Source organism: Phoca vitulina, unplaced genomic scaffold, assembly GCF_004348235.1.
Source record: "Phoca vitulina isolate PV1807 unplaced genomic scaffold, GSC_HSeal_1.0 scaffold44, whole genome shotgun sequence".
Classification (NCBI taxonomy): Eukaryota; Metazoa; Chordata; class Mammalia; order Carnivora; family Phocidae; genus Phoca; species Phoca vitulina.
The window spans coordinates 2,605,270-2,618,531 of NW_022589747.1; the positions used below are offsets into that span (position 1 = coordinate 2,605,270).

Below are 13,262 nucleotides of genomic sequence, written 5' to 3' on the forward strand. Positions count from 1 at the left end.
TTTCTTTCTTTCTTTCTTTCTTTCTTTCTTTCTCTCTCTCTCTCTCTCTTTCTTTCTTTCTTTCTTTCTTTCTTTCTTTTTAAAGATTTTTTTATTTATTTGACAGAGAGAGAGTTAGCGAGAGCAGGAACACAAGCCGGGGGAGTGGGAGAGGGAGAAGCAGGCTTCCTGCTGAGCAGGGAGCCCGATGCGGGGCTCAATCCCAGGACCCTGGGATCATGATATGAGCTGAAAGCAGATGGTTAACGACCTGGGTTACCCAGGTGTCCCAGAGAAACGGAGGACATTTTCTAGTGCACTGCCTTCCTGATCGCAATTTGAATTTTTCTGCAAGGCGGTTATCTGAATGAACACTGTCATTCTAGAGAGATGCATCCGGATGCAGTGGGTGGATCAGAAAGGAGGCTGGAGGCGGGGAAACCGTACAGGGTGTTGTGTTAACCTGTGACTGAAGTCACTGACGTTGGCAGAATTCTAACTGATAAACGACCCTCATTCCTTTCCCTGTCTTTCCCCGTCCTTTCGATCACAAACCTGGAAGCCTTATCTTGATTTATCTATGACCCTTACTTTGCCGTCCTTCTTTTACGGCTGTCTGAACCCACGAAAACCCACCAGCTGGCGGAGGCCGGTTTCATTTCCAGCGTGCAGGTGGGAAGGCACACTTTATTTATTTATTTTTTTTTAAAAGATTTTATTTATTTATTTGAGAGAGCGAGAATGAGAGAGAGAGAACACATGAGAGGGGATAGGGTCAGAGGACGAAGCAGACTCCCTGCCGAGCAGGGAGCCCGATGCGGGACTTGATCCAGGGACTCCAGGATCATGACCTGAGCCGAAGGCAGTCGCTTAACCAACTGAGCCACCCAGGCGCCCCAAGGGAAGGCACACTTTAGAAGCTGGATTTAGAAGTGGATTGTCTTTCCTAAACCGTCCTGGGAAACAGTCTGGATCCCGACGGTGGCAGGGCCTGCTTCTCTGTGCAGCGGTTCCCTCTGTGCAGTGATCCTGAGCAGGCGTCAGCCCTCCCGGCGGGTGCTGGCCAAGAGCGGCTTGGCTTCTACTTTCGGCGCTTCTGCAAGAAACACGTGCCTTTGAATTCTCCTGCGTAGCATCCCTCAACTCGGCGCCTCTGACTCTCTTTCAAGTTCATCAGAGGCCAGATCACCCCCGTGAGAGTATTTTTCCCTTTCAAGGTCTTACAAACACCCAACTTGCATACGGAGAAGGATGTGCAGTTCTCGAATGTAACTGCGGGTGAAGGTCATGGTGGGATTCTGGTGTAATTCTCAAATGGAGGTGACTGTCAAGGAGACTGAGAGACCAGAACACGTAAAAGGCCACAGAGAAGTTATGAAAAAAGGAAGCTGGGGAAAGTCATGTTTAAAGTGATGTCAGTAAGGCTGTGTGTGGGTTATAATGAAGTTTCTATTTACCTCCTTGGAAACAATTACAGAAGTGTCCAAACGCAAGTGCCGGGGCTCCCTACCTGACCAACCACCTGGGCCACACTCTGCTGAACCTGTCAGCCTTCCACCTGGAGGAGTATTTGCTGGTGCCGTCGGAGAGACCGAGGTGGGTGCAGACTGTCCCTGGGTCTTTTCTGTTCTGCAAGTTACTGTGAAAATCCTATTGTTTCAAGTGCCGACGTTCTTCTTCTTCTTCTTTTTTTTTTTTTTAAAGATTTTGTTTATTTGAGAGAGAGAGAGAGAACACAAGCAGGGGGAACAGCAGAGGGAGGGGGAGAAGCAGCGTCCCCAGCTGAATAGGGAGCCCAGTGCAGGACTCGAACCCGGGACCCTGGGATCATGACCTGAGCTGAAGGCAGACGCTTAACCAACACAGCCACCCAGGCGCCCCCTCAAATGCCAACATTCTTAAAAACTCAAAAGTCAAATGCTATTGTTGTTGCTTGTAAAAATTCCAAAGAAATGCTGCCGACCTTAATAAGATTCCTTACTGCTGGCTTTCACTCTCCCACGTGGGGGGAAATTGTATCAATGGAGATTCACTCAGGGGAGCCAAAAGGCGGTTTTACCTCTTTGGAGAATAATCGCAGCTAACTTCCCAGCATAAATGAAATAACAGCCTCCCTTGAGATTTCCCTCTACCATGCAGCATCCGATACGTGAACGTGGGTGCATCTGCTATCCTGGCAATTTTCTGGGAAGGCTTTTGTTTGGTGCTGAATTTCCTTGAGCCTAAGGGGACAAATCTGGACGAGGAGTGTGGGGGTGAGTGCTGCTCATCGCTTTAGATTGAGAACATGTTTGCCACTCCATCAGATTTCCTGGAACCTCAAACACATCCTGTTGCTTTAATACAGAAACATCCCTAGTTCCATCCATCTGCAGTGCCCGGGATACCCACTGCCTTGACCTGCCTCCTCTTTACCTTTGATGTTCCCTCAGCTGTCTCCTCCCTGGACACCTCCCGACCCCACTGTGCTTCACCTGACACTCCTGCTGCTCACCTCTTACATCTTTTTTTTTTTTTTTTAAGATTTGTTTATTTGAGAGAGAGAGGGAGAGGGAGAGAGAATCCTGAGCAGACTCCCTGCTGAGCGCAGAGCCCGACTCAGGGCTCGATCCAATGACCCTGAGATCCGACCTGAGCAGAAATCAATAGTCAGAAGCTCAACCGACTGAGCCATCCAGACACCCCAAGATCATCTCTTATATTTTTCTACATGTCCCAGAATCTCTGTTTTTCAAAGGTGGGGGCTTGTATGCCTAGGGCTTAGAATAATATCTGGCATATAAAAGGTGCTCATTCAATGTCTCTTAAATGAATTCATCCTTGAGTGAATGAATGCATTGAGCCCAGTGGGAATGTATCCTTATTCCTTTGCATCAGTTTCTGCTTAGGGTAGCGGTGCTGTCGAGAGAAGGCTGTTCTTCAGTCTTACTCTATCCAGAGAGTGAGAACCAAAGTTAAATATGAGCCTTCATTTCTAATGCCCGATAGTTTTGGAAGCTTTGTAGGTTCCAGATACTACACAGCCCATGGGATATGGAGGTAAAAAGGGTCGTCCCCACCCAGGGAAACTCAGAGCTGCATGAACGATAAACTAGCAGACAGACTGTTAAAACCAGGGTGACAGTTGAATCAATGGTTGGAGATGTCGGGTGTTGTGAGAACCCAAAAGAGGAGGAAATCGGCCCCAACTGAAGTCCTCTGGGACACCTTCCTGAACGGGGTGATATTTGCATTGGAGATGAAAGAAGCCAGAGTAGGGAAGCAAAACAGTGCAAAACGGGGTAGCTTGAAAGAGTGGTGGATTATGTAAGTTGGAATAGTCAATCTGCAGGAGGAGTGACCATTAATTAGAATAGTTAGCATGCTGGTGATCACAGCCAAGTCCTGGACATGATGTGCATTTCCTAACAAAATATCGGTCCCGGAAGGACACTTTCTGGTATGACAAGCCTTAGCTGCACCTGCTGAATACGCAGGGTCCTCCATGGATGCCTGACCCAGGAGCCCCGCCGTGCCCTTCTGTGCCCTGAACACCTGTGGGGTGTCACTGAAGGTGGACGATCAGGGGACTGCTGTTCTCAGGCCATCATAACTAGTTAGTGGTGACAAAGTGCCCTCTGCTTGGAAGTCCTGGCTTGCTGGTTAAAGCACTAACAGCTGGGTGCACCTGGGTGACTCAGTTCGTGAAGCGTCTGCCTTCGGCTCGGGTCATGATCCCAGGGTCCTGGGATTGAGCCCCGCGTTGGGCTCCCTGCTCAGCGGGGAGCCTGCTTCTCCCTCTCCCTCTGCTGCTCCCCCTGCTCGTGCTCTCTCTCTGTCAAATAAATAAATAAAATCTTTATAAAAAGTAAACAAAATAAAAAATAAAGCACTAACAGCTGTTCCTGTTGTCAGGCTTGGAGGCTGGTCTTTCGGAGTGCAGATCCCTGATCAAGTTCAAGAGGCAAAACCAAATACATCGCAACCAGACACTCTGGTGAAGGTAAGAGTTTCCCTCTTTTTCCTTCCTGTGTTTCCTTCCTGGGGGCATCTAGGGAAAGTTGGCATGCAGATATATTCCTGGGCATGAGAGGAACCGAATCGGACCCCAGTGTTTGTTACTATGAAATAAAAACAGATGTACAAAAGAGAAAAGGAGTTGCTTCCCTTTAGACTGTAGAGCAATGTAGCAAGTAGATTTACTGCTTTTTGTCAAGACCAGAATTCACCTAATGGAGCTAAAGCAAATGAAAAGATCACCCATCTTTAAAAACACCCTTTGTCAGAATAACTGAAAACATAGGCTAGCTTCCCTGGTGGCTCAGGAACTCTTCCGTACATGCCCTGAAAACTCCCCTTCTTCCAGAAGGCTGGTTGGACGGACCCACAGCCAGCACAGAGAAGAGGTATCTACTCAGGACTACTAGTAGGGGTCTGGGTTTTCAAGCCCTGCTGGGACTATCCCAGTGAATTAGAAACATTTCCCTCGGCATTGCCGAGGATACATGGGAGGACACTTCAGTTGTGTGGGAATGAAGAGTAGATCAGAGGAAACATGCCTTCATCCACCAGCGGGAACTCAGAGGTGGTGAATCATAGCAGAAGCTTCTCTGAGGAAAGAAGTGAACATGGTCTTCAGATGGGGAAAGACCAGAGATTCAAAGCTTTCATTCCCAGTGATGGGTGAACTGGTCTGGTGTTGGTCCCGACTGAGAGAGAAATCTGGAGAGTAGATTGTGGTGGTTTTGGGTCTGCTCACAAACCTGTTGTATAATGAATGCAATAAGGTCAAGCTCTGTGAGCCCAGGAAGGCGGCCTGCCCACGTTGTGGTGGGACGTTCGTGGACCAGGGTAAGGGCGTGTGCCTGCTGGGGCTCCCCTCGGTGGAATCAAGGATCTTCACAAGTATTTCACAGTGTAATCCCTGAGGAACATTTTCACATTCATGCTTCACAGTATGATCCCCGATGAAAGCTTTAACCGTCGTATTTCACTAGGTAATCGCTGACGAAGAATTTCCGTCATTGTGTACAGCTGGTCACAAATCCCTTCTTTAGCTGAGGTTTCTTCAAATCTCTCTTCCTCTGTGGGCAGCACACAGAAGATTTATAGCTCCTGAGGAAAATGTCAAGATTCATAGCTCGGGACAAAAATCACCTAAAATACCTTCGCTGGCTTCTCGAACCTCTGACATGGCCAGTATTAGAATACGCCAAAGTGGTAGAAGGAATTTCCTCTGAGAATATTTTACCTTTTTAATCTATACCAGTCCAAAACATTCTTCGTAGCAGGTGGTTGTGTCTTTGCGGGCAGACGTGTGGCGCCCAGCCGTCCGGGCTTCCCCGGGTCTATGCTTCGGTGATGAGGGCACGCGTGGTTTATGTGTTTCCCTGATACCTGCTCCTTTTTTTTAAAGAACTTATTTATTTATTTGACAGAGAGAGAGCACGCACACAAGCAGGGGGAGAGGGGGAGGGGCAGAGGCAGAGGGAGAAGCAGACCCCCCGCTGAGCAGGGAGCCTGACGTGGGGCTCGATCCCAGGACCCTGGGATCATGACCTGAGCTGAAGGCAGACGCTTAACCGACTGAGCCACCCAGGCGCCCCACTTCTGCGGTTTCTACTGTCCTTTGCCAGGCGCAGGCATGCACGTGTGTTATCGGGGTGTCTGGGGAGCGAGCCCCTTTGTAGGGAGCTAGGGAATCAGGTGCCGCCGCAGCTGTGAAGGGCGTCTGCTGTCTGCAGGTCCCGAGGTGCTCTTGGTGGCTGACGTCATGTCACATCATTGCATTCACTTTTTGGGAATTAACCACCGGCCGTGGCTTTGGCCTTTAGGGTACATTCATAAGATGCTGTCCGATTTTCATAGCTTTTTTGTAGAGAAAATGGGAAATTTGCATAGAAATAGACCTAGGATGAATGAATGTATTATGTTGTAGAATGCCTGTCCTGGGACCTTCGTGAGTTAATTTCGTTCCATCTGGAGCGTTTGGCTTGTTTAATCAAAATGCCTTCTAGAATGTATGCACTTCAGATAAGAAGGCCAGATACAGTTCCCTTCCTGGGGTTTGGCATACATTCTATGATGCTCAGTAGAGTTTGAGAAATTTGAATATCCATGGAGTGATTTTTTTTCCCCTTGAAGCTACTTAGTTGCTTTTCTGAGACACTGTTACTCATGATTTCTGACAGGAAGGGTCTGTTTTGAGGTGTCATAATGTGTTCTGAAAGCAGATTAACTTCCTCCACCAGTTACCGGATTTTACCGTGTCCTGACTTATGGGCTGGCAGGGAAGGAAATCCCACATCTTATTTCCAGAACACAGCCTCGTGTTTTAGAAAATCATTCTTCGGAGAAGAAAAAAAAGAAAGAAAGAAAGGAAGGAAGAAAGAAGGGAAGAAGAGAAAGAAAGAAAAGAAAAAAGGAAAGAAAAGAAAGAAAGGCAGAAAAGCTCTTCCTTTGGACTCTGCTAAGTCTGAAATGTTAATTTTCAGATCATCCTAAAGTGTGTATTGCTTACCTAAAGAATTTAAAATTCCTCCCAAGGAAGGGCCAGTTTATAGAACTGAAATGAAGATTCAGTTCTATGTTCAAGTTCAAATATTCAAGAGTATCCCCCCCGCCCCCGTGAATTAATCACTTCCTGTCAAGGTGATTCTATATGGCAAACATCCATAAGCCATCAGTAGCATCCACGAGGAACATTCATTGAGCCCACAGGTCCCTGGGGCCGGTGCTCAGCAAGCGCTCCAGGCGTCCCTCCCCATGCAGAGGCTCCTTCACCGGGCGCTGGTCCTGCTCCTGGGGCGTGGTCTCACTCCACCTTCTCCGTGGCCACTGACTGCTCTCTGTCACTTGCTTCTTCATCATATTCGATGGCCACCTGTGGAGGGGACATTTGGAAATATGCCTTTTGAGCAACAGGCTGCGTCCTGCCTATAGAGAGCTGGGCTCAGAGCTCTTTTGTTTGTCTTGTCTGCTTGGCGGAACCCTCCTGACCTCGCTCCCTGGGAAGCCCTGGGGGCTGTTGATCCGCTCGAGGTCCATGGCCGCACATGGTTCTTGTCGAGACACGCTGCTCCCTCTAAATGGACTCCCTGGTGTTTTGGGAATGTCAGGGTATGGCGAGGCATCCCCCCTTAGGTCCCCAGATGATCTTCTGTCCCCCTGAGAGGGTCACTTAGCTCTACACCCTTGCAGCGTTATTCACGGAGTTTCTGGCTGCCACACCCCTGACTCGGTCTCCATTCTGGGGCTATTTCTTGACATTTTGTCTCCAGATCTGCAAATTCCAGCTAAGGAGTGCGGTGGGCGCACTTTCTATCTTTGAAGTTACCACAGGTGACCGTTTTACCAGATGTTTTGAACTACATCTCTTCTGTTATGGGTAGGAATTTTCTTGCCATTTCCCCCCCTTGCAGTTCTAAAGTTTTTCTCCTGTAATTTCCAGATTTCTCTAAGTGTCTCTTTGTCACCCACATGCTTGTCTTAAAACCAATGCCATATATTTTCCATGTTTGTGACGGTAATGGCGTTCCCATGGGCGCGGTACCAGTGTGTGTATCAGTCACCCGCTGCCGCAAGACTGCCGTGGATCTCCGTGGCTGCCACAGAAACCTTTATCAGCTCCTGAGTCCAGGGATCCTCCTGCTCGAGGCTCAGCGGCATGGACCTGGCCAGTCATGGTCACGTGTGGTGGGCTGGCTGTGGCCTCCCCGGCATGACGGTGGGGGACTCTGTTCAGCAGAGGCACAGAGGGGCTGCAGGCACGGGTGAGCCCTTTGCAAACCCATCCCGTGCCACGTTCTGTTGGCCAGAGCGAGCCACGTGACTGAGCCCACGGTCAGAGGGGGAGGCAGAAGAGCCACACAGAGGGTGTGGAGGTGTGGATACAGGGAAGGTGAGGAAGCGGGGCTGTAAATGCAAACCCAGGTGTCGCAGAGCCCCCAGAGAGTGGGGCGGGGCGTGAACGGGCTCCGGGCCACCCTGCCACCCGACTGCAGCCGTGACACTTGGGTCTCCATACCCGTGTTCCGTAGCATTCGTAAGTTGAAAAAAAGCTCCACCCTGCTTTTAAAATAAATTAAAGCAAACAAATGAAGCAAAATGAAAACAGAAAACCCTTGACCTAGGGAAAAGACCACCATAGTCTCTCCTCTTTCCCTGTGGTGAAGCAGGTCAGGGAGCCACGGCGTGGGGCAGAGTAAGGTCACGGACAGTGATCCCGGGAGTTCCGGTGTCCACCGGCGGGGTTTTTCCTACTATATCCACCTGCCCCTTGACTTCAGCAGGATCCCAGCTTCCTGTCATTTCCAGAAAAATGGCCGTTCCCTGTGTGTGAGAGCCCAGGGGCGGCAGGATGGGTCTGCGTGGGAGGAGTCATCGTTGGAGGCAGGAGGTACCCTGCTCTGGGACGCGAGCCCGTGGGTCCGTGCGAACCTCCCCGTCACAGAAACTGTGCCTCCCCGTACTTTTCAGAACGAAATGTCTGAATTACACACATCTGTGAATTTGCGAATACACATCTGTGTCTTAAAAATTTGTTACCCAGGGGGTGCCTGGCTGGCTCAGGTGGTGGAGCGTGCAACACTTGATCTCGAGGTCATGAGTTCAAGCCCCACATTAGGCGTAGAGCTTACTAAAAACAAAAAATAAGAAATATAAAAATAATTTGTTACACAATCCTTAGATCTGCTCAGACTCACCCTAGAAGACCCCAGGATGTCCTGGGTCCTGTGGTTAATAGCATCCAGGCATGATTCCTTCCTCTTTGGAGTTTAAAAAAAAAAATGATTGGCAAAAAAATTTCTCTATGACCTTAAACTATTTGAAGAAACTATTTGAAGGGTGAATAGTGGTAGCTGGTATGGAAGAGATAAGGGGTCTGTTTTCTGAATTGCTGAAGGAAGTGAGCTACCCGAGAAAGACTCGGGGAACCTTGTCTGGTAGACGAGTTGTCTTTTTGAAACTACGTGAGCAATAGTTTATTACTTAGCTGTTCCCATGGGCACAACAGCTGCCTCCCAGGACCCTGGTTGGAAGACGATCCTAGTGGGATGATGTGGCAAAGAAACGCAGTTGCAAGCAAGGGACTTGAGGTGTGGTCCTAACTTTGCAAACTGTGAGGACCTGGATTGGTTCCTCCGAGCGCCAACTTTGTGGGAACAGCTCTGCTTCTGCAGAGAATGGTTGTCTGTCACAAAAGACAGCACCGTCTAGAGAAACGAGCTGTCCCGTGGATGGAATTAAGACCACAAGTTGCCAGTTGAGTCATTAGATTTCTAGAAGACACCTCACCAGCTTTCTGAACTGAGTGTATTTTGAAAAAAGAAAAAGAAGTTCATTAAAATATTGATACCTTGAAATATAGATACTGAGGTTCACTTAGTACTTTTTCCTGCTCCTTATTATCTCGGCTTTAATAACATTGTCTGTCTCCTGTTCTCTCTTCCATCTTCTGCCTGTCTGACAAGCGTGCTACTTTATTCTCCACGCTCAGCAAATGTTCAGTCCAATTTATTTTGAGAAATAATGTTCTGCATTCCGTTATTAATTTGAAAGTAATCATTTTTTTCTGATCATTTTCTCCGCTTTTAATTTGCAGGTCAAATTTTATTAGCTTACCAACCGAGAAAGAAAAAAAAAATGATGGGTTTAGGTTCCTTTTTCGCTGTGAGAATATAATTATAGAGCAACATTCGCATTTGTTCTGGGGAAAATTCATCTATTTTTAGCTGGAAATTATATGCTTGGGATAAATATAAAATTAGCAGACTGAAATTTACTGCCCTCTGCCAGCCATGTGGGGACACGGCGCCGGGTCCGATGGTCAGGTGCCGTGGAACCTAATGGACACGTGTCCTTTGTGCCCAGGAGTAGCCAACGAAGGATTAGGAACTAATTTCATGAGAGCCATTATGTTATCTTTCTTTTTTAGGTGTGGTACAATCAGAAGGGCTTTCATTCCCTACCTTCATACTTAAATCATCTGAACAACCTTATACTGTGGAGACACTTACCCCCTGACCAGGACTGGAGAAAATATGGTAATGTTTTTCATGCATCATCATTCGTTGCTCTCAAAAGACAATGTTCTTAAAGGTGAAAGAAGCAGAAAAGATCAAGCCTATGAACGTGAAGCATGGTGAGAAGGTTTTTATAGGGCAGTCTCTTTGTATATAAATACATGCGAAGTGGTAGGGCCCTATTTGCCTCTGTTTGGGGCCATTAACTGTTCTTAGCTTCTTGCAGTTATGACCAAATCTGCACAGTGAAGGGGATTAAAGATGACTGAGAGTTCCCTCTTCGTGACTTTAATATCTTACAGAACCAAGAATAATTTCTCTTTTTTAGAACATTATTATATGGAATACTCTTATAGACAGTAGAGATCACCCATGATGTAGGGAAGGTGAACATCATAATCTGTTGTTCTGTGCTGGGCCCTCAACTCATCAGTTATCTAAGCTGATTGAGGACTTACCCCCTGTGCTTTTGTATTTTGAAATAATGACATTATTTGGTATTTATTTGAAAAAGACTTACTTTGAAAAATTGACACAAATTCATTTCTGGAATCCAGAGTGAAATTAATTGATTTAAGTGGATGTTATTTGCTTCCCTTGGGTGGGATAAATGTAATTTATCAAATTCTTTCAGTTTCTTAAAAAGGTAAGAAAGAAATCAATTGTATAAGCACTGACAGGCCATATCCATCGTAATTTATTCACAAGATAGACTCGTTGAAGCGTCAGTCCACGTGGGAGTAAACGCAGAGTGATTATCCCCATATGTTCTCACTTTACTCCAGCCTTATCTTTTACTTCCATATTTGTTTTCCTTTATGCACCAAGTTTTTAATAAAACAAGATTTAATTATTTTGTGACACTTTAATTATGTTGGAACAATAGTAGGTAATATACAGAAGTGAAAATATGCATGCCTAAGAAAAGTAGAAAAACCGCAGAGATCCCTCAGATGACGGACAGCAGAGCCGTATTTATTAAGTGTCTGGAATGTATGAGGGTCTCTAGTAGATATTTAACACCCATGTCATTTCATTTTCATAGCGGTTTTGTAAGGCGGCCAGTTAATAACCTACTTCACTGATTAGAAAACCAAGGTTAAGAGAAATCACCAACCGGCTGTGGCTCTGAGCAGGTTAAGTAGTGGGGCAATGATGTGGCTCTAGGTCTAGCTGACAACACAGCCTTTGCTTTACTACTCCAGCAAACTGAGAGGCCAGTTCTTTTTATTTTTATTTTTTAAATTTTTTATTGTTATGTTAATCCCCATACATGACATCATTAGTTTTAGATATAGTGTTCCATGATTCATTGTTTGTGCATAACACCCAGTGCTCCATGCAGAACGTGCCCTCTTTAATACCCATCACCAGGCTAACCCATCCTCCCACCCCCCTCCCCTCTAGAACCCTCAGTTTGTTTTTCAGAGTCCATCGTCTCTCATGGTTCTTCTCCCCCTCCGATTTCCCCCCCTTCATTCTTCCCCTCCTGCTACATTCTTCTTCTTCTTTTTATCTTTCTTAACATATATTGCATTATTTGTTTCAGAGGTACAGATCTGAGATTCAACAGTCTTGCACAATTCACAGCGCTTACCAGAGCACATACCCTCCCCAGTGTCCATCAACAGTCACCCCAATCCCCCCCACCCCACCCCCCACTCCAGCAACCCTCAGTTTGTTTCCTGAGATTAAGAATTCCTCATATCAGTGAGGTCATATGATACATGTCTTTCTCTGTTTGACTTATTTCGCTCAGCATAATACCCTCCAGTTCCATCCATGTCGTTGCAAATGGCAAGATCTCATTCCTTTTGATGGCTGCATAATATTCCATTGTATATATATACCACTTCTTCTTTATCCATTCATCTGTTGATGGACATCTTGGCTCTTTCCACAGTTTGGCTATTGTGGACATTGCTGCTATAAACATCGGGGTGCACGTACCCTTTCGGGTCCCTACATTTGTATCTTTGGGGTAAATACCCAGGAGTGCAATTGCTGGATCATATGGTAGCTCTATTTTCAACTTTTTGAGGAACCTCCATACTGTTTTCCAGAGTGGCTGCACCAGCTTGCATTCCCACCAACAGTGTAGGAGGGTTCCCCTTTCTCCGCATCCCCGCCAACATCTGTCATTTCCTGACTTGTTAATTTTAGCCATTCTGACTGGTGTGAGGTGGTATCTCATTGAGGTTTTGATTTGGATTTCCCTGATGCCGAGCGATATTGAACACTTTTTCATGTGTCTGTTGGCCGTTTGGATGTCTTCTTTGGAAAAATGTCTGTTCATGTCTTCTGCCCATTTCTTGATTGGATTCTTTGTTCTTTTGGTGTTGAGTTTGATGAGTTCTTTATAGATTTTGGATACTAGCCCTTTATCTGATATGTCATTTGCAAATATCTTCTCCCATTCTGTCGGTTGTCTTTTGGTTTTGTTGACTGTTTCCTTTGCTTTGCAAAAGCTTTTTATCTTGATGAAGTCCCAATAGTTCATTTTTGCCCTTGCTTCCTTTGCCTTTGGCGATGTTTCTAGGAAGAAGTTGCTGCGGCTGAGGTCGAAGAGGTTGCTGCCTGTGTTCTCCTTTAGGATTTTGATGGACTCCTGTCTCACATTGAGGTCTTTCAACCATTTGGAGTCTATTTTTGTGTGTGGTGTAAGGAAATGGTCCAGTTTCATTCTTCTGCATGTGGCTGTCCAATTTTCCCAACACCATTTGTTGAAGAGACTGTCTTTTTTCCATTGGACATTCTTTCCTGCTTTGTCAAAGATTAGTTGACCATAGAGTTGAGGGTCCATTTCTGGGCTCTCTATTCTGTTCCATTGATCTATGTGTCTGTTTTTGTGCCAGTACCATACTGTCTTGATGATGACAGCTTTGTAGTAGAGCTGGAAGTCCGGAATTGTGATGCCGCCAGCTTTGCTTTTCTTTTTCAACATTCCTCTGGCTATGCGGGGTCTTTTCTGGTTCCATACAAATTTTAGGATTATTTGTTCCATTTCTTTGAAGAAAGTGGATGGTATTTTGATGGGGATTGCATTGAATGTGTAGATTGCTCTAGGTAGGATTGACATCTTCACAATATTTGTTCTTCCAATCCATGAGCATGGAACGTTTTTCCATTTCTTTGTGTCTTCCTCAATTTCTGTCATGAGTATTTTATAGTTTTCTGAGTACAGATCCTTTGCCTCTTTGGTTAGATTTATGCCTAGGTATCTTATGGTTTTGGGTGCAATTGTAAATGGGATCGACTCCTTAATTTCTCTTTCTTCTG

General features: G+C 46.2%; 1 protein-coding gene across 1 annotated transcript in view; it reads left to right on the plus strand.

Annotated features, from left to right (window-relative positions):
• The window catches only part of ABCA13 (ATP binding cassette subfamily A member 13), a 369,069-nt gene that overhangs the window by 232,288 nt on the left and 123,519 nt on the right, over positions 1-13,262 (plus strand). The window contains exons 46-48 of the mRNA XM_032430502.1: positions 1,457-1,575; positions 3,874-3,961; positions 9,896-10,004. Coding sequence (XP_032286393.1) covers positions 1,457-1,575; positions 3,874-3,961; positions 9,896-10,004 — 316 coding nt within the window. The remainder of the gene's footprint in view (positions 1-1,456; positions 1,576-3,873; positions 3,962-9,895; positions 10,005-13,262) is intronic.